Genomic DNA, 21,676 nt, shown 5'->3' with positions numbered 1-21,676 from the left:
GTAACTTGAATAGTATGATATCAAACTTAAAGCTACCGCATCGGACTTTGCATGGATTCTCTCGCAGGTCAAAAGGTAAATCAAGCTAAAGGACTTTGCAATTAGTTCAGTTCTGGTAAGACTGATTTTGTATGAGTTGTAAATTCTCTCTTTAAATATAAATAAATTTTTTATAAAAAAATTAACATGTCATTCACTGACCCTGTAGCTAATAGTTGAGATTCTTGAAATCCAGCTGCTCCAAAATATTGCTTGCTCCTCTTTGCAAGTACCCAAACATTCTGCAGTCATTGGAGCTTGTTGTTACATTGGGCTAAGGTTACTCATGCAGCCAGGATTCAGAGACAAGAGTCGTTTCCATTGCTTTGAACTGATTTAGTAGCACTTCCCCTCTTAACTGGAGAAAAGAAACAAAGGACCAACAATCACCACTGTTCATCCTTTCCATACTTGCTTCTGTATTGTAAAAATTTGCAAACACTTCGAGACAAGACGCACAACTTGTAAAATGCCATTTCAGCACCATAAAATAACCACATTATATATATACAAAATATTTTTATGTTATACAGCATTAACAATCTTCACTTTATTTTGTAAAACTACCCCCCCACCCACCAACACTACCTTCTTTCCCTCTTCATCTTCCCCCTTCTTTCTTTTTTCTCAATAAAGAAAAGGAGGGAAAATTTTTGAGTAAAAGTGAAAAGCATTGCATGAGGGAGCAGCTATCCTAATCTGATACAAGTTATACATGTAAAAGCAATTTTGCTTCAAGAAAGTTCTTCTTGAATGTTTGTAGTATGCCTGTGTATCAAGTTTGGGCATGAGTAATCAACACCACTATCAGAAAATGAAATATTAGATGATACAGATGACTCAGGAATCGAGTTTGAAACAGGATTTGGCTGAGGGGTTTGATTCCTGAAACTCTGAGAAGCCGAAGAATATGGTGGTCTTGGTGCTTCAGGTGCTGGATGCCCTTGAGCTTCTTCAGCAAGTCCTCTTAGAAGGTTCATGACAGTGGGAAGAAACCTTGATGAAATTGATAGTAGTCCAGCCAGCTGATAAGAAAACACATACAATATTCAGCATGTGTTCAGAAAAGGACACGCTCAGATTTAAGCAGCCTCTCCTACGTCATCATTCCTCAAAGGGCTTGTTATGTTTCTAAACTTTGTTTGTCTAAAAATGATACTAAAGTTACAACCAACTAGATATCAAACTATGCAATGTCAAAATTTTGTAGGATATGGTATAAATTGGATTTGGCTACAGTATATGTTTGGTTCCTAATAAATTAGCCAAATTTCAATTTCATCCCTAGATAATATTTTGTGTCAAGTTAGTCCTAATAATTTTTCAAATGGGTCCATTTAGTCTGATGAGACTATAGTGGTACCCATTTATTATGACATGGTGGTGCATACCAAAATAAACATGTTACCTATTAAGCCAACTCTCAAAAAACTCAGTGGTGAATTGTGCTGTGCATTACACGCATGTGCAGCAAAATTGGAAGGAAAATGAGGGGAGAAACTTTCCCCCACAAATATTTGGGGGTTGGCTTTCTAAGCAAGATGTGTATTTTGTTATTTATCAAGTAAAAAAAAAAAAAAAAACTAAAACTAAAATAGTGCACATCAGCCTTTCTGGTCACAACTGTGTTAAGAGAAGAAATTGATTCATTTGATAAAAAAAGTGGGGGAAAAACATAAAGAGTAACTTGAAATTTTTCTGATAGACAAAATTGAAATTGAATTAAAATTTTAGAGACCAAGCATATACTTTAGCCATTAATGTTTAATTGATAGCAAGGGATATATTACCAGAATAATTCATGCAGATACAACAAGCCTTACATTGGAACTGTATGGATGTTAGAAGTGGTACCATTTAAAAACTCATGGACTGAATAGCAGTTGCTTATAACAAAGTCATCTGTAACAGGTCTTATTTCATAAACATTAAGAAGTTAGGTTTTATTTTGTTACACCTGAAGATTCATTTATTTTAAATAAAGGGAAAAGTGATTAATTTTCCTTGTATACTCACAGTGTTATTTTGAAACTCTCTAGGTATGTCCATCTGTACCCACAAGGCTTTTGATAGTAAAAGGAAGATAAATAAAACCATGAGATAGAGCGGATTCCTGTTTCATTTTAAGAAAACGTGTCAATGAACACAAGAAGACTAAAGAGCCAAATGCTAAGAACATCAGACTTAAAATTAATTATACAGGGATTAAGAGACTGCATTAGCTAAAATTACCTTAAAAGGAGCATAAATTCATTAAAACCAAGGACAATCATTGCCAATATCGCCCATGGAGGAGGTAACCAATTATTACTTTTCCTATGAGCCTCCTAGAAAAAAAAGGATCTTACGTGAGTGTGCCAGATAGGTGCCAAGATAAAGAGAAAAGATCATGAGCAACTGCAGAGATAAGAAACAAATGAATGGGGGAATTTTCACATTTTAAGACCTAAAACTAAAACACTATCAATTCCCAATACAAATTCATTTTTTCATAAAAACCAAACTGCATTAAACAAATCACTTGTGAATAACAAACTGTTGCAGAGGAGAAGCTAAATCTAAAATAAAGTGAGATATTGACAAACAAGGCAACGTATTTAACAAGTCAAACAAATAATTCCTTGTTTTAGTTGTGTACTTAATTCTTAGGACTAAAGTGCTTTTCCCAATATGCATTGGGTCTCCAGAAAACACAATGTCAGTAAACTCAGATTCCACCACAGGAAAACTCTGCCTATGAGCACAATAACAGTGTAGATCTTAGAAGCAGGCATTTTCAATATAGTTAATCACATAAACAGGGGCACCAAACAATTTGTACAAGAAAAATCATCCAATTGGGAAATAAAATTGACTCAAATATAGACGAAGAATAATTAAAAACATAGTTTAAAATTAACTGCACAACTACAATGACCTTTTTTCTTTTTTTTTTTGTGCTTACAAGTGGGAGTGGGGGATTGAAAAGGGTAATGCCACTGAGCCACAAGGCTCTTGGCATTAAGTTTACATAAGCAGCTGCAAAGATCAAGTTCCCTAGTAGTGAACAATCCCGTGGTGACATACAGCACAGTCAAATAGGAAACCTCTCCAAGAGAAACAATGCTGACATTAATTTGGCAATCTGCCTGCTTCCTCTACTTTTCCCTCAATTTACAAGTTATTTTTTATTCTTTAACATAACACTAGCTCACAACCTCACATCACCATATTTTATTTTCAGTACAATGACACCACCTAGATTTACGAGGGGGAAAAAAAGCTGGTATCGTATTTTTAACTCAAGGGTCTTTTAAATATTATTTTCCAATCATTAAGGTAGTATTCAAAGTCCTAAAAAGCTTCTGAAAATCATCTTCTCTACCCCTTTTTGATATTTTAGTAGAAAAAAAAAATGCCCTGATTTAAAAGGAGCCCAATCCTCAATATTCCCAGGTTGAAATTGGGGCATCCTATGCGCTGCCACTAGTAGTGTCTTCTGTTAAGCAAGCTCCACCCAATTCTCAATATTCCCAGGTTAGGTAGTTGGGGCATCTGAAGCACCACCAATAGCAGTAGCTTTTCTGCTAAGCAGTTTCCCAGAAAATGTATCCTAGACTCAAAACTATCCTCAGTTCAGTAAAGTATAAAGAAATCAATTCAACACAAATACATCTGGTGCAGGAGCATCTAAGTCCACAGCAAAGAAGGCCCATTAGACCATTTTGTCTAGCCCGTAGCTATTACAAGAATAGTTATGTCTGTATGTTATGTTTTCTTTAACATCTCTTTTAGTATTTTAGTGGTCATGTGGCTAGCATATGCCTTTAAATAAAATGGAGGGATAGGATTTTTTTTTTTTTTTTTTTGTTATAAAGAAGAGTAAGGGCTAGGATCCTAAGTTACTAAAAGCTATTATAAATACTCTCTTTTGAGTTATTGTAAGTAGTCTTTTCTTTACAGATCAAATTTCATATTTCCTAGACTTTGGGCCTAGAAATTGATTTTTTAGAGTTCTAACTTCAAATTTCAATCTCATTTTCTTTTCCTAGCTATAATGTTATTTTACAGCTAGAATTTATTTTAATGTAATCATCAATTTGCTTGAAAGGTGGCATCTTTCAACTGGATCATATCAGATCTACACAGGATCTTAAGTTCTCCTTTCCACATAAAATGGGACAAAAACAAAAGAGCCTAGATCTAAGCCACACTATTCAAATCTGAGTTGAAGGTTGTAACTTTAGGCTGTGGTTTAGACGTTATGGGGATATAGGAAATCAAGGCTGGTAGACAAAGATGGCTGAGATGAGTTGTATAATTAAAGACTTTGAAAGGCAACCAAGAAACCTTAAATATACAAGAAGGTGGGCTTGAAGATGAGAAACATGATATAGAAGATGAAAGCCCTTTCTTGATGCCAAACTCGTAGAATGCCACAGGAGGCAGATTGGAGGATCAGTTGGTGCACTTAGAGCATTATTTAGACTGGGAAACTAGATTGGAGGCTTATCTAGAGTAGAATTCCATGAGTGAAGATAAAATGTGTTGTTTGTGAAGCTTAAAGTGAATGGTATTGTGCTTCAATGGTGGAAGAGCGTTGGTGAGCAGCAGGCTTGAAAAGGCAAGGAAAAAAATCAAACACGAGCACATGAAAGCAAAGTAGCAGTAATAATTTTTGTCAACTAATTATGCAATGGAATTGTGTGAAAGATCCCATACATTGAAACAAAGAGGAATTTTTGTGGAAGAATGCACTTTGAAGTACAAAATCTGTCTATTTGAGTTGGCATCTACCAGACTAAAGAGAAAATAACATCATGTTAACTTAATGGTTTAAACCAATTCATTAGATATGAATTAGGAGTGGTTGATTTGTTTAACCTTGAAGATGCTCAACAGTATTCCTTAATGGGAGAAAGTCAGGTGTTGCATTATGATATGAGGAGACCCTTTGTTTGGAAGAGTATACAGTGCACAACGAAGGGGTTCAACAGTTGTGTAAATTTCAAAGTGTTCCATGTTGCCATGTAGCAAAAATGATTGGTTGACATACTATCATAATGATCCAAACGGAAGAGGAAAAAAAAGGGAAATGACGTAGTAAGATATGAAGTACAAAGCAATTCTGATCAAGCTGATTCCAATGATGGTTGGGGGTCAAAGGTGCTATGTTTTTGCATTTCAAGAAGAGGGACACACCTCATATGCATGTCCACAATGGCGCATGTGACCCGTGTAAAACTTGAAGAGGAAGAAAAGGTGCTACCAGAGTCAAACAATGGAGGTAAGTGAGTCGAGTGGTTTTAAGCACACAAGCCTCTTGGAGCCTAGACGTTCACACCTAATAAAAAGTAAAGCACATATGTTTCAAATATTATATAAAAATATATCTAATAGAAGGATTCATATCATATACTAGAAGAGAAAATTTAATAAACTCAATTCCACAGAGTGCTCTGTTTCTGATAGAGGTTTACTCCTCAAGAACTCAAACTATATTTTTAAAAGAGTAGACAGATTCTAGTTTGGAGAGAGAGAGAGAGAGAGAGAGAACTACTAAATCTAAAACATAACTGAAATTAGAAAAAAAAAATTATGGAAAAAAATTTCAGGACGCTATCCCCAATTCAGTTGGGATTATGGCTTACTTAAGTAGAAATATTTCTAAAGCAAAAGACCACTCCCACCACCACTACTTTACTACTGCCTGATCTTTAGATTAAACTTGATTATCTATGTAATTATTAAAAAAATATTGCTTCTCTGTTTGTACTGAGGGCTTCTTCTATTCCAAGTTTGGTGAGGCTGGGACTGAAAGATGGGACTTCATGAACCCATAGCTACATCACTCAAGCTAACAAGCTCCACAAGCAGCATTTTCACCTCATATCCAATAAGGGTAGACCCCCAGTTCTTTGTCCCTTAAGTAGCACATTCCATATTCATAATGATAAGAATTTTGCTCCCTTTAGTTGTGGTCACTTTTCTTGATTGAAATATTATAAAAAGAGTGTGAGAAGCTATTCAAGCAGTTGTCTCTTAAATTGCACATTTCATATTCATAATGATCAGGTTTTGCTTCCTTAAGTTCTGGACACTTCTCACCTTATGTAGGCCTTATCTGAATGTCAGTGGCCTTATGGCCAAATGGCATGCCACCAGTGGGGTAATTTCAATCCCCCATCTTACACTCGGAAAAAAAAAAAAAAAAGGGAACTTAGGTATTATCTAATCTAGCCAAAAAGATACAACCTTTCAAGCAAATTTACAAGCAGAGGCTTTAAGAAGAAACTCCAGCAATAGAACAAGAATCAGAGATTTTGTGACTAATGTTTGGATTCGTTCAAAGGCCTTTTATGTTGATTTGATCCACCCAGAATTAGCAACCTTTAAGCACTCAATGATAGGACTTATGATAGTGCTGGAATTTCTTATAAATCTATTGTAAAATAAGGCTAATCCATGAAAGCTACAAACATCCCCCATAGATCGTGGTACTGTTCACTCTCCTTGATAGCCCTCTCTTTATCCAATCAAAATCCATTTACTGACACAAGAAACCCAGCATTGTGACGCAAGAAAGAGCACTTCTTCAAGTTCATAGAGAATTTCACTTTGTTGATACCTCTAAAACTTGGTTCAAATGATCTTCTCTAGTTTCAAATCTACATCTTATAGCCCAAGAAAGGTTTACCTACCTCAACCATAACACGTATGAAAGTGCTTGACACATAAGAGTCAAAATGTCATCACTGGCTACTCATTAATCCCATCTAGTGTCTTGAATGTAGTCTTCCATTTATCGCCACTCAATCTAATATGACAATATCACTCCTCAAGTCTATTTTTGGAGAAAACCTTGATCCAACTAGCATGTCAAGCATATATGATAAACAAGGACTAGAATCCATTACTTGAACGATCCTTTTTAGATATAAGCAAGAGCAATGGCAGCACATGGGGATTTTGCTCTCAAATACCAAACCTTTGGCAGTCAACTCCTCAACTTGCTTTGCATTTCAGCCTACTACCTAGGTGGCATTCTGTAAGTTGGCAAATTTTTGTTATTGCTGCCCTTGGTACTAAATCAAAAGTCTGTTGAATAATTCTCATTGGAGGACAAACAGCTCCTTAAAATTTTATAATAGTTGCCAAATCTCTACAGGATAATCATCAAACTCCAAAAGCTGAACTTCTTTCCCAAATTTGTCCCATATCTTGATTTTCATCTTCAAACTTTTCAGCAGTCAAGATGCCATTAACCTGATGTCTCAAGACAAAATTATGATATCTTCCATAAGAGGACAAGCTATATTTGTGTTACCCTTCAGAAGGAGTATGTATTAGCAGTAGTGTGATGGATCATGTCATTGTCATATAATCATGGTCTCCCTAAAATGTTGTGACATGCATCCATAGGAAGATACAACCAACTTCGCTGGCTTGTCTTCTATTTTCAGAGTTAGATTAGTGATGCCAAGGATACCTATTAATTTGTTCACTTTGTTTGCAAGGCAAACATGGTCATAGTCACCTTGCCTTACAATTTGTAGAGACAGGAATAGTCGAGCTTTTGAAGGTGTTGAACTTGCATTAATCTCAATAAAACCTTTATTCTTGAGAATTTTGTATGATTGGATATCCACCTTCGGAGGGGTTCATTCTACTTTTTTTTGTAGATTTTATTTATCTTTTAAACTTTCAATTATAACGTTTAAAAGTAGCTCTAGAATACTACCTATATACTAGAGCTTTCTCCTTGTCTTAAAAATAATTATTTTACTTACATATAAAAAAAATAGTGTTAAATGTAATTTCTCGCTCAATTCCTTGAAAAAGTTCAGAGAAGTTCTTGCACTTCTCTTGGCTTAGTCCATTCCTGAAGCACCTATATACATGTGTCTTCATGAATCTAATTTATATATACATACATACATACATACATACACACACACACACACACATACATACATACATACATACATATATATATATATATATATATATATTTATCCTGTCTGTGTCTATTTGCATGCAAACACTAAAGATAATAAAAAATATAACTATAATTTCTACTCTTTGTGTGTGTGTGTGTGTGTGTGTGGTGGTGGTGGTGGTGGTGGTGGGGCCCATAATGGTTCAATAATTCTACATCCTTTAGATAAACAAAGGTAAATTTTATACAAGTTGTTTCTGTGAACTTACTCGTAATATTTTCAATAGTCCTAAAAATTATAGTACGAGGGCTTTCCTTTCTATTTTGGGTTGTAAAAAGATTTGACCAAGTCATATATCATATCCACAAGCATTTTCATACAACCCCACTCTTTAAAATTCATAATATTTCATAACATTTTGAAAATGTTTATTTAAAAATGAGAATTCAGCCCCAACATGCCCCTTCAAATTCATGTATATACTATAATTTCTAGTAAATACCAATTAGTAGTTTTTCAGGGATGCAACTCCTCGGATCACTCCTCTGTAGTGCAAATAATCACAATAGCATGGCTTGTTTCACAGTAATTGCAACTCAAAACTCATAACAGAAACTCAGATATTAGATACACAAATCAAAATACATGTTAAGTAACAGTTTTGGATGGTGCACACCCATACTTCGTTAAAATCTAAAGCTTACCAATCAGCACATAAGTTAAGGGTCATAGACAAAGAAACTTTTCAAATTGAAAAGGTTATTCATTTCTATTCAGCAGAACCATACTTAGCACACATTAAAATATAAAGCTTCCAAGTTCCAATTAACTTAATAGTCAATCCATGATAGAAACTTCAGATTAATGAAAATGGTTAATCATTTCTATTGCAAACCATTAGTAAATATTGCAGGTACTATTAAATAACATAAGAAAAAAATGCAGAATAACTTATAAAAGAGAAACAGAATGCATAGAAATTTACCTGTGCTGAAATAGCTTGAGTAACAGTATACTCAGTCTCCGCTTTGAATTGTCTCCACAAAGACTTACACTGCACCGGTGTAATCAATGTATCCATTGGGGAAACCTATATTATAGCTGATCCTTAATGAGAAATTGGTTTGGTAATAAGAACATTATGCTAAAAGACACAACCAGTACCTCCTCCCATGTGCTTGAGGCAAGAGGGTCTGTAGAAGCTTTAATGTTTCTATCTTGTGAAGATGGAACAGCAACAGCACCATCCATGAGAGAGGAAAAAAGTACGTTTTCAATCTTATCTGGATTTTCACTCAAGCGTATGGCAGCCAGAACCGATAAAAGCCTTAGAGACTGCCAGAAAGATTGTAGATGATTTTTAGGAATACACAGGTAAATCTTATTAAACTCCATTCATAAAAGTCCTTTAAAGGTTACCGCAGAGCGTGCATCCCTTGTAATAGCTCTAATATCTTCCTTCCCAGTCCAAACCCTAGGCATCGAATCATTGTCCTGCTTGAATACTGTTGAGAACCTGAAATTTATTAACCAATGCAGTAAGCAACTAAAATGCCAAAAACAAAAAGAATAAAAAGAAAAATTCCAAATATTTAAGTTTGTTACCTGTCCTTCATACGGATCAAAACTTTCCCAGCATCCTCTCTTGCCTTTTTCCTCACCAAGTTTATTGCGTAATCCCTTAACTTTTGCACCATCAAATCAACTGTTGTTTGTTTCAACTCAAAACCTGCAATCGTAGTTGAAAAATCTGATACAACAACCTCAGTCTCACGTTTAAGAAGCTTTCTTATAGAAGCCCAGGTGTCCCTCCTACCAGCTTCAAGTAGGGATTCTACAGGTTCATTCAATGCTAGGGTAAGTTGTTTCTGCACACAAAACAGTATCTGCATTTAGCAACTTTTTGGAAACCAATGAATTGACTAAAATGAATTAAATACGACTTCATTCTACGCAAATCATGTCATCGGAACAAAATTAATTCATGTTTTTGGAATCCCAAATAAACTTATTGAATTGAATTGACTTAGAATTCAAGTGAATTGGCCAACAAAGGACCAATTGCATCAAATTTTCCCCGATTTCCAATTAATTACAATTTACTTAAATAATTTCAATCAATTCTGGAAAATATTGCTATCCCAAACATATAAATTGAATTACAAATTCATGAATGAATGAATTAAATGGTAAATTTGAATTGCATTTCATTTCATCACAATAAGTATAAATTCAAGTCAACCTTGAATTGGTTCCAAATGGAGTGTTTGTGATTCGGTAAATAGTATATAACAGGCAAGATTTGAAGAACACCCTAGTCCAAAAGCCAGTCATTACTCTTTACCACTCCATTTGTTCCTTTGTAAAATGTTTTCAAATGCAAAATATTTTACTTGTAAAACATGTTTAGTAAAATATTTTTAGGTGTTTGGTTTGACATGTAAATTTCTTCTAACACAGACCACCAAAATCAGTGGCTCAGCCACCAGTACTGGAGGTCCAGTGACCAGTACTGCACACCTTATTGCTGGCACCTGCAGCTCCAGCGACCCAGACAACAGATGGGGGGAGAGCCACTGTTTGTTTTTGTAAAATGATTTACCAACATTTTAAGGGTAAAACGTTTTACAACAGATTTTATGGAAAAAAATTTTCATGTTTGACCAATATTATAATGAACCAAACATGGTAAAATGCTGAAAATATTTTTTGTAAAACATTTTACAACAAAACAAACAGAGCATATATTAATCATGGACAATACCTCATAAATGGCAATAATTTCAGACAACTTAGCACTACAGACAGATGATGCATGCGCATCAATATCACGACAAAGTTTGTCCCGGACTTCTGAAGCATCCCAATTAGCCTGTCTTATGGCAGCATCTGAAAGGAGAACATAGAAGGTCATCAAATGGAGGCAGTACTGACTCTATGACTGACTATTAAAATTCCATACACGATTTAAATACCAATAATGCAAATCAGTAATTTAAAAGCTGAAATTGGTAGACTACACATAAGATTTCCAAAGTAAGATCTTACATCAGAGAAAATTATTTTCCTTCAACACAAGTAAAAAGCAGTACATTTAGCAAGGCCCAAACTAATTCACAAGAGGCTAAAGTGTTAATAAGACCATTCATATAAGCAAACTAGATATCAAACTTTCAGCTAAATATTCATAAAAGAAGACGCATCAGAAATCAAATCTATATCAAACAACCAAATTACAAATGGCCTTGAGTTCCTCTTTCTTTGATATATAAAATTTCACGAAAAGAAAAAAAATAAGAACACTTCATTACACAGGAAGCATACCAAAGACTAAGAGTACCCTAACCATTACAATCTAAAGTTCAAAAGATCAAGAAAGTTCAAAAAAGAAAGTGAAGGGACATTGCCAATGGCTATCTGATGCAGTGAGGAGAAGTTAAGTGTAGAAGAAGAATTAAGAAGAAATTTCCAGAAATAAAACAAGATTACAGCTGGGAGAAGAAAATAGGATGGAATTTGGAACTGTATAACATTGATCTCTAGGCTCAAAGAGCTCAAGAAATATTCAAGTCTGAAATTTTATAGATCAAATAAGAAAAGAGGCTATTTATAATAACCTTCTAGAATCCTAATCTTCCTCTTACATATAAAAATCAAACCATTACCATCCTACTTTATTAAAAGTCACATGTTAGTCACATGACCTTTTAAATATTAAATACATACAATAACAACAAAGCCTTTGTCCCAAAACTATGGTCGGCCATGGATCCTCAACAAACCAATCATGATACTTCACCTAAATTCTTTGTCACCATTCTACCCTATCCAAAATAATACTCTGTCACCCCCTTAAGATATAATAACAATGGACTAATGGACCTTTTTATTTCCTTTTGGGCTAAAATTCTCCTACATTACTATCATCATCCAATTTTTTTTTTGGATAGGTAAGAAAGAATAATTTTATTAAAAGAGACTACATAATGAATAAAGGTCACAAAGTAGCGTAAAGAATTACAACAAGAAAGAATTATGTACAAAATGGCTATAACTCTATAAAAGATGCAATAGAATGACTAGTTGTAAAACCCCAAACATGAGACACTCATATAAGGAACTAGTGAAAATTGCTAACAATTGTTCAATAATCTCATTAACAAAGACATGAGCAAATTCCAATCGTTACATGTAAACCTAGCACAAAATAAGACCCAGTTTTCTGTTCTTTTTTTTTTTTTTTAAATAAGACCCAGTTTTCACAAACTACATGGACAGCAATAGTAGTCGATTCAACTTTTCACAATGCTTACACAAACTTCTCAGATGTTGCACATCAAATGTAATGTGATAAACGCATATTAAGAAGCAGCTAGAAAATTCACCAGGAAAAGAAGAATACAACTCCAATTCAATGTAGAATAAACAAAAATAGTAAGCACACCCATCTAATGCTTGACATACAACATAGCCACAGACACAAACAGAATGATGTCCCTGCACAAGTGTGTGTATGCTGTATGGATTAAAACTTCATCTGCTATTACCTGCACATTCATGGTCAAACTCAAGCATACAAGAGTGAGTACAGGTACAAACAGATGCTGCAAACCCTTCTCCTTTATGCAGTGCCTGCTCCAGTCTAGTCTTAAAACTCTCGAGTGCGTTATAATGCAGATGTCCCAACATGGTAGTGTAAGCAGGGTACACAAACTGGAAAATTCATAAGACACCAATTATCAATTGAAGATAAAACATATTATAGAAATGAAAACTAACAATAAGACAAACTTCTCTTTAAGACAGAGTTTTAAGAATATAAACTGTGTATTTTATATCAGAATATGACGTAGGACAAATGGGATGAAACCAAATCAGATTTGGAAGTTTTGGACAGCCAGGATTTTGAAGAATTAGGATAGGGTTTGGTGGGGAAATTGGTGGAAAATAATAATAATAATAAATATAGGATTTCTAATGGTGAAAAGGAGGAGTATTGGGGATGAAACAAAGGGGAAGACCTAAGATTTGGGTTGCTATTCTGTTCCAGGGCAGTGAAGAGCAACCTGGGAACAGTACTTTGGCACTTCATGGGTTATTCGGGCTATTTAAAAAGATGGGTGATTTAGGGTATTGAAATTTTTTATTTTAAAATTTTAAAGATAGAAATTCAATGTTTAGTTGCTAGGTTTCAAGTTACTGGAAATTAAGGATGAAGAAGAATAAAAAATAAACTTCTAGGCATCACACCTAGACTTCCTAAGCATCACACTGAGGGTTTCCTCGACATCACATATCAAAGAAGGTTGCATCACACAAATCTCAATCAAAACTTTCTAGTACTAGTTATATTAGGACTCTTAGTTTGACTAATAAACAAAAGACCTAATAAGATAATGAATAATAAAAGACTAACTTGTACTCCAAGAAAATAAAAAAAATAAAATACTTGGGATCTCCTACAAAATTCTAGAATCAAGTAAATTACCAGAGTCGCAAGGGCTACAGAAGTGACAGTTTTCCCCTAAGTACAAAATTGACCATAATTTTTTGAAAAAAAAATCCAAATTTAAAATTTTAGTACACATATAACCAGGCCCATAAAACCACATGATTTAACTTCAATTACAATTCACACATGAGCCCTATAAAAAAAAATCTTGAAGATATGAATTTACAATTTAATAACAAATTAATCTTCAAGGGTGCATCAAATAGCCTACAGAATTAGCAATAATGTAAGCACAACTGTGTTAATAACTGAAACAATTGAGAAAAATGAAGCCTTACTTGCAATGCTTTTGACACCAGTTGCTGTCGTTTGGCATTTCTTACACCTTCATCATAGTAGATTGTCTCCATGTCATATCTGTGGGAAAAGAAATTGACAACACATAAGCAAGATTAGATACGTTAGAAAAAGAACACAGTTCTAGACTATTTATAACATACTAAAAATTGACACAAGACAAAAACGAAAACTATGCAACAATAAAATTGAACAGAAAAAATAAAGGATAGGAAACCTAAGAGTCAACACCAAGCAAGAGAGAATGCTAAAACTAAACTATAATTCTAGTTGACATTGGAAACCCAATTCTTAAATTACAAAAATACCTTTTACTCTAGGAAATTAATAAAGTAACCTAATTAAAATATGACGTAAAATTAAAATACAATTGACATCAAAAATCAAAATAAATATTTCTTAGCTTCCTGCATCAAGAATTGTATGTGCGTGTGTGTGTAGAAGCACTTGGGATTGAAACACCACTTGCTGATTCTTATTGGGGTAAATCAACTATGGTCAATAGGGCAACAGTGAGATGCATTCCAATTAATAGAATAAAGTAAGAGGTGAATGTCTTCTCAAAAAAAAAATACAGAGGTGAATGCAGCACTAGATCAAAGCATGTAGTTCAATCAATGAGCTCAAAATCAAATGGCACTTCTTTCTCTCACATGAATGGGTGGAGAGTGAGGTTTTGGGTTAAAAACTCATTGGGTGCATGCATAACTTACCAACAACAACCACAACAAAGAGTGACATACCCCTCAACGGTAAGTGTTAACAGTGACTGAGCTCAGACAAAAGTAACGTTACCTTTATGTATATGTGAAGTCATGAATTATAGTAACGTTACCTTTCCATCTACCAAAAGTAAGGATTGTGCAATGAATGTAGAAGATCAAAGTTAACTACAATACAGTGTGCAACCAGAGACGATATTATAAGAAATATTTTCCCTTGATCAAAAGAGTTAAATGAAACTTCTGTGATATTATGCATTGCAAGTCATTTTCTGCTTGGATATATATGTGTATTTAGCATTTGAACATCAAATACATAAGAAGAATGGAACTTACTCTGAAAAATACATTTCTAAAACTGAGCTGAGCTGTTTCCCAAAACCGAATACCGGACCTGCTTGAACAGCATCCTCCAATTCCAACCAACCCTAAATTAAATTCAATACGGACTGATAAGGAATATTATTTCTTTGTTTGTCAAGAAGGAACTTTGGAATAGAGGATGCACAAATGAGTACCTCATCAGAGATCAAGCGACTTAGTTTCTCATTGGCAATCTCTTCACACCGGACAGTGGCAACCATTATCTGATAAACAAAAAGATAAATGCACATGAAATTACTAGAATTAATTACACGCACATGCACACACGCACATAGAGAGAGAAGAAGAAAATGCATAACCTTGTGAGCAGGGAGATCCAGATCTTTGTTCTCTTTTATAACTTTCCAAATCTGTTGTGCACTGAATGAAAATCCTGAAGCAGGAACAACACCACGTCTATCACCAGCAAGCCCTCCTGGAGAAATAGAATGGAAAAATCGCTGCCTCAGTTGAGCAACCTGTATAAGATGGCATACAAAGCTGTAAGCCTATAATACCATGCTAAACTCAAGAAAAATGGAAATTTTCCAAGGCCTGATCATATGACACCTGGATGTCTAGAATCTTAAGTTCCAATTATTAAGAATTTTTTTTTTTAAATAAGATAACTTGTTATAAAAATCCAGCAAAGCATGATTGAAATACAAGAGAAGCATACAAGTAGCTAATCCAAAAAAGAAAAATTAAAGTTTACATTATAAAGAATCCAAAATTTCCAGACACGATAGGAGCAACAGTAGAAGGGCCTTCAAGAGAAGATTTTTATAAAAAATAATAATTTAAATGGAGTACCTCCTCTTTGAAATTCTCCTCCTTCTCTTCATAACTGGATAAAGCAGTGATCTCAACCTTCATGTCAGAAAAAAAATTGAGACACAAGTTAAGATTAATTACCAAGAAAACATAAAATGCACAACAACTGATCAGAGAGAGGGAGTATGTTACATTAAAAAAATCACTTAGAGGAGTATTCGTATGAGCCTGGGGCTTAGGAACTTCAACCCATATCTGCAGAACATATAACCATTGAGATGCTAAAGAAAATTAAGAGAGTAAAAGACAAAAATCTGTATATGAGAATAAAAGACAACCTTCTGAATATCTTCCCTTAAAACAGGTTCCAAAAGTTCAAGTGGGGTCTACATGGACAGCCACAAAGAGGACAAAGATTTAATAAGGAAAAATGGCGGATTTCAAGAAAAGAGGACTAAGTATTGAGAAACACATTGCCTAAATAAATCGATCAAGAGCAGACCTTTGTTTTATCACGTATAACAAACAGCAGTGTTGTTTTACGGGGACTGAACAAACGCATCATGACCTACATACCACAGTATCCATAAGATCACATACTGACCAACAACTGTTGATTGGAAACAACATGGCTACACAATACCTGAAAAACTGTTTTTAGAAGCGGTCTATTAGCAGCATGCTCCCGACCAATATCATGGCACCACCTGCACATAATATTTAATCTCTGGTTGGAATCTAAAATGATTCTTCGTTACTTGCATACATTAATCAATTAGCATACTAAATGTTGCATGTATATGTGTACAAAACACTGTTAACTTCATATTTTCATCAAAATCTAAGAAACACCAGACCAAAGGCTCATTAATTGAACAGCCTCTCCAAAAAGCACAGTTCTTTCTAAAGACTTATATATTTTAAACATAATATATACACATATATAATCAGTAATAATAATCATGATCCTAAAAAAAAAAAAACTACTTACATGTTTATCAGTACAATGTCAGAAATTGCCAAAGCAAATAGTGCACTTTGTTTCTCAAATGTAGTATCATCCTGAAGTGAGAAATAGGACACAGTGAGTATAAACGAAATTCCAACAGAGGTTTATAAGTTTGATAAAAGTTTCCAGTGAAAGTTACTTATCAAAAAAATATGCATATATGTATCCTGTTGTTCACACAGACACCATTTATAAAACTAAGAAGTGAGAATGGGCCTCGGAATTTAAAAAATGCTCAGACACATCTACCATTATTAAAAGTAAAGTGCAAAGAGACTTCAATGCTAAAGAAATGCTTAAAGAGAAATACATTACACCACAATCCATATACCCTTGAGTGTTGACATCTACTAATACTGCTCTATTAGCAAAAAAAGCATAACAAGCATCCCTTTGTTATATTAAAAAATATATATAAGAAGAGTGAATACCTGGCCTCTTTCTCTTCCATCAGTACCCTCCAAATCCATGGCAATAGTGAAAGGTTGAATGCCAACACAGTTAGCTATCCAAATTCCTTTAGTTGTTTGAGTCCTACAATAACACAATCAATATCAAAAATAAGGATTTTGTTATAACAACAAGGGGCGCCCTTATGCACTCCATAAGGAAGTTTAAAGTGGGCCGCACCTACATTGGGAAGTAACAAAACTACAAAAACAAATACCCTTTAAACTGTGACTCAACTCCCAAAAAAAAATAAATGCTCTAGGCACCCATCAATCAGAGCCTGATAATAATATTGGATTAGGAGGTGAATAAATAAATAAGAGGGCACAATAAGAAGAAGAAACAACCTTCCCTTGTAAGCATCCATCTCCCTGAAATTCGTATGGAAAAGATGATTCAATAAGGTGCTCTTCCCTGCTCAGATGAAATAATTAAATAAAAAAACTCATTAAGAATATAATAATTGTATTGGAAAAAAATTAAGAAAGAAATGCAACAAGAAGAAGAATGTTAATATGAATACCGCTACTTTGAGGACCCATAATGGCTACAACGGCATAGGAGAGGCCACAGTCAATGAGCTTCACTTTCTTCATGAAATTGTCAAGCCCTTCCACATTGAAACTCCCATTAGCGTCAATCAATTGCGTGACGCAGCAATCTTCTACTACTTCTTCCTCCATTCTTCTCTCCACTCAAAAAAAGAAAAAAAAAATCACACCAAAAAAAAATCTTCTACTACTAAGTCTTATAAGCCTTTTTTTTCTTATTCTTTTCTTCACTAAAAAAAAACAAAGTATCAGTTTCAAAAAGCTAACTTGGGACTTGGGCTTCGGATTTCTCTGTCTACACTCTTCTAGAGCATTTTCTTGTCAAGGTTGCTCCTTATTTATAATAGTTTTTTCTTTTTCTTTTTCTTTTTTTTTTGAGAAACCTTATTTATAATAGTTTTATTCCAAAGTTGATGCGTGTGACTGTGTGCCTATGTCTGTAACTGTCTATGTATGACATGACAGCAAGTTGAAACGATACGATGTTCACGCTGACTTCTTTGGCTTTTTTTTTTCTTTTATCTATATCATTGTTTAAGGCTATTTTGTTAGATTTTTTTATTTTTTTAGTTCAAAAATTTCTTTGCCTCTTATAATTAAATAGACACAAAATTAAAATATAATTCGATAAAAATACAATTTTAACTCTCGCTAAAATATTTTCTGAAAAATATAACCATTCTCTTGTTAATTTTTAAATTATTTTATCCACTTATAAATTAGATTCTCAAAATAAAAATTATATATATATAATAAAAATATAAAATTTTTTCTTTTGACTAAAAAAAAATCATCACACACGCGAAATGCGTGTGATGAGACTAATTATTACTACCCAATTTTGTTTCTTATTAACTCTCTCTCATCATTAACAACAAACAATTCGTGCTTGTATCTGTTGTGTATTCCATACTTATCTACTTATCACAAAGGGAATTTTAGTTCAACCGTCAAACGGATGAACCGTATAAATACCCAATATTATGAGAAATTATACACTTCTCATGATCTATCACGAGTACCGTATAATTTCTCAAATTTAAGAGTGAAAGTGTGAAAAACAACTCAACTATTTTTTAAAGAATAATGTTAGAATCACAACTTTTAACGCAATTTTGCCTCAATTTAACGAGTCGTGAGTAGTAAAGTAAAATTTGTGGTTCCTTTACTCTACCACCACTCACAACTCACAACTCACAACTCACTTTCTAAAATACATTGATACACATTCTTATCCACAAGTCCACAACAAATCACACGATTGCTAATTTGCTAATTTGGGTTTCGTTTCATTTTTGTGTAAACAGGAGAGTGTATTAGCAAGTGTGTAATAAGCTTTACTCAAATATAAAATTACCCATTTGCACCGTTTTTTCCGAATAGTTTGATATTTTATGTTATTTTAATCAAATAATCTTATTTTCCTTTCATTACGTAATTTTATTCATTGATTTTTTAAGTCTTTTTGTATTGTTTTTAAACTTCAAATAAATAGCCAAAATATCACTTCAAGTGTTCCATTTTTAGTCATTTCTATGGTTTACTTAAGAATTTCTCACCATTGTTAATTTGATTCTCTTTATTATTATTTTTTTTAACATGTTCTTTTGGAAAATTAAATTTGCTTCTCTTTCTTTTAAATCACATATTTGTATTATTTATACCAAAATAATTGCAGCATTGCTTTATCCATATTGACATATAATATTGTTTAAAAACTAAAAAATATTGCTTAAAATGCCATACCAAACGGCCCCTATATTACCCTAGAATTCTAGCTCCGATATAGATAATGATGACAAAGAAGATGATATAATAGGATATATATTAATATGCCCTCTTAAGAGCATTTCAGCTCAAGCTATTTTTTTTTATCATTTATTTTAGTATAAGAACATATTTTTTTTTGTATAATCACTTTTTTTTTTCAAAATACCATCATCAAATTATCTATTTTAAAAATTATTTAAATAAAAATTAATTATTTCATTATTTATTATTATTTCCATCTTAAATAACTACCTCTTTTAAAACACTCACGTTAGTCAAACACACTAATTAAAAAAGTAAAAACTAAGAATGTAATAAAATAGTCCATTCTGTCCAATTCAGTACAATTTGGTACATTATGTCTAATTTGGTCCACTTTGGTCTATCACTTTAATTTGGTCCATTCATTTCACTTAGGTCTATTTGGTCCACTTGGTCTATTTCAGATCACTTCGGTCCAATTTGGTGTACCTACTTAAGAATGAGGAAATACAAGTTTGAGTTGAAAGTACTATCAATTATTTGAATGATATCAATTGCAATTATATGATAAGTTTTGGTTATCATAATAATCTCCTAAAGAGAATGAGAAATTTGAATAATAACTTTGAACCTTAAAAAATTTTAATTGCATCAAAAGATACTAGGAAAATATAATGCATAATAAAAATAGTTAGAAGAATATGGATCATTTCAAAAAATAATAATATCAATCAAAAACATTAAAATGATAAAATTATATATTTGTAAAAATAGAGTAGTGGAAATTACTTTTTGAAATTGTTTAATTTTTTGGGAGAACAAATTATCTACAATAAAATTTAGAGAATAAATTATACATATTTAGTATGATAACCAAAACTTAATAAAAATTAGAGAATAAAATTTTGATTATCATAATAATCTCTTTTAAGAGAATGAAGAATTTGAATAATTTATTTAAATAAATATTATACATACATACAAGCAAATACACACACACACACACACAAATATATATATATATATATATATATATATATATATATATATATATATATATATATGATGAGGGATGGAGATACTCAGATCGTCCATGGTCATCACACCGGCAGTCGTCCAGGAGTTAGCATTAAGACGAGGCTAACGCGCATGGCCATCCTTGGACGAAAACAAAGCAACATCCCTCGTCCAAGGGAAGTGCACAGCCTCGTCCTGAAGGAATTCGTCCACATGAAGACCCCTGGATGAGGCCTTTACACTTAGGAATTACTAAGTACATTTTACCACTTCGTAATTTACGCATAACTTCAGGTGACCATTGTATAAGAAGATATAACTCCTAAACGGTTGTAGGAGTTATCCATGAACCCCCGACCTCCTCAAATCCAGGAGAGGTTACAATTCCAATGACTGCTCCTAGGACACTATATAAACACCCGTTCAGACTAATGAAATGTACGTTTTTATTGCTCCCAAAAAATTGGAACTCCAAAAATATAGAGAGAAAACTAATTTCGCCATCGGAGGGTTCTTGGCTGGCAACCCCGGTCACCTTTGATCGCTTTTATTTTTTTTTCAGGCCATTGAGAGAGCAAGTGGTCATTTCAAGTCCGAAGCATCCAGCCTACTGATTTTCTTTGCATCATCAATATATATATATATATATATATATATATATATATATATATATATATATATATATATATAATATTTTTTGAAGGTATAACAAACCACATGCAATCTATATATCTCTCTATATAATACTAAAAGTTAAAGCATAGTATTTAATGGTGCTACGCTCTTGTTAAGCCACATCAGTAGCCATGTCATTCCCATCATCTTTCCTAAATTTGTCTTACAATTTTAAAATAGTTTTAATCAATTTAAAAATACTGATAAAATTAAAATAATTTTCAGTCTATCTCCATCATAAAGCCCGCTTCTTATAAATTTAATTCCAACAGCCCACTTCTTGTAAATTTAATTCCACCATAAAGCCAAAACCCAAGCCTTTTCAACCAAAAACCCTTTGAAAATCATAGTTACAACTTTCTGTATTTCCTTTCCTTTTGTTGCACTGTTTAAAATTCCAGTCTCTCCACGTTTAGTTCCTTCCCCTTCCCCACCTTCTAACAACAGCCTCTTTGTCTTCCTGTCTCCTCTCCTCACAGTATATAAATACTAACAGGAAACTGGATGATTCAGTTGAGGTATCTCTAAATCCTAGTTTGTTTTGTGCTCTATTCTTTTACTTAATGTTTTTTATTCTTTTTTTACATTTTGTTACT

General features: G+C 33.3%; 1 protein-coding gene across 2 annotated transcripts; it reads right to left on the bottom strand.

Annotated features, from left to right (window-relative positions):
* Positions 1–486: 486 nt before the first annotated feature.
* Positions 487–17,943, bottom strand: LOC142637289 (protein ROOT HAIR DEFECTIVE 3 homolog 2). 2 transcript variants are annotated; one of them, XM_075811565.1, is made up of 22 exons: positions 17,609–17,943; positions 17,433–17,499; positions 17,067–17,169; positions 16,618–16,688; positions 16,270–16,333; positions 16,129–16,194; positions 15,965–16,012; positions 15,819–15,881; positions 15,666–15,722; positions 15,173–15,331; positions 15,008–15,076; positions 14,826–14,917; positions 13,749–13,827; positions 12,506–12,671; positions 10,723–10,847; positions 9,564–9,826; positions 9,378–9,474; positions 9,123–9,293; positions 8,944–9,048; positions 2,272–2,366; positions 2,056–2,152; positions 487–1,064 (listed from the first exon to the last, which is right to left on the bottom strand). In XM_075811565.1, the coding sequence occupies exons 1-22, from the start codon at positions 17,766–17,768 to the stop codon at positions 774–776; spliced, it is 2,508 nt and encodes an 835-aa protein (XP_075667680.1). In that variant the 5' UTR covers positions 17,769–17,943; the 3' UTR covers positions 487–773. The 2 variants fall into 2 exon arrangements, 1 of the variants encoding a protein (XP_075667680.1); XR_012844592.1 differs by lacking the exon at positions 487–1,064 and having other exon boundaries at positions 2,099–2,152; positions 2,272–2,436.
* Between the last annotated feature and the right edge of the window lie 3,733 nt (positions 17,944–21,676).

The sequence above is a fragment of the Castanea sativa genome, chromosome 5 (genome assembly GCF_040712315.1).
Source record: "Castanea sativa cultivar Marrone di Chiusa Pesio chromosome 5, ASM4071231v1".
NCBI classification, from domain to species: Eukaryota; Viridiplantae; Streptophyta; class Magnoliopsida; order Fagales; family Fagaceae; genus Castanea; species Castanea sativa.
This window is presented reverse-complemented; position numbering and strand designations above follow the sequence as displayed.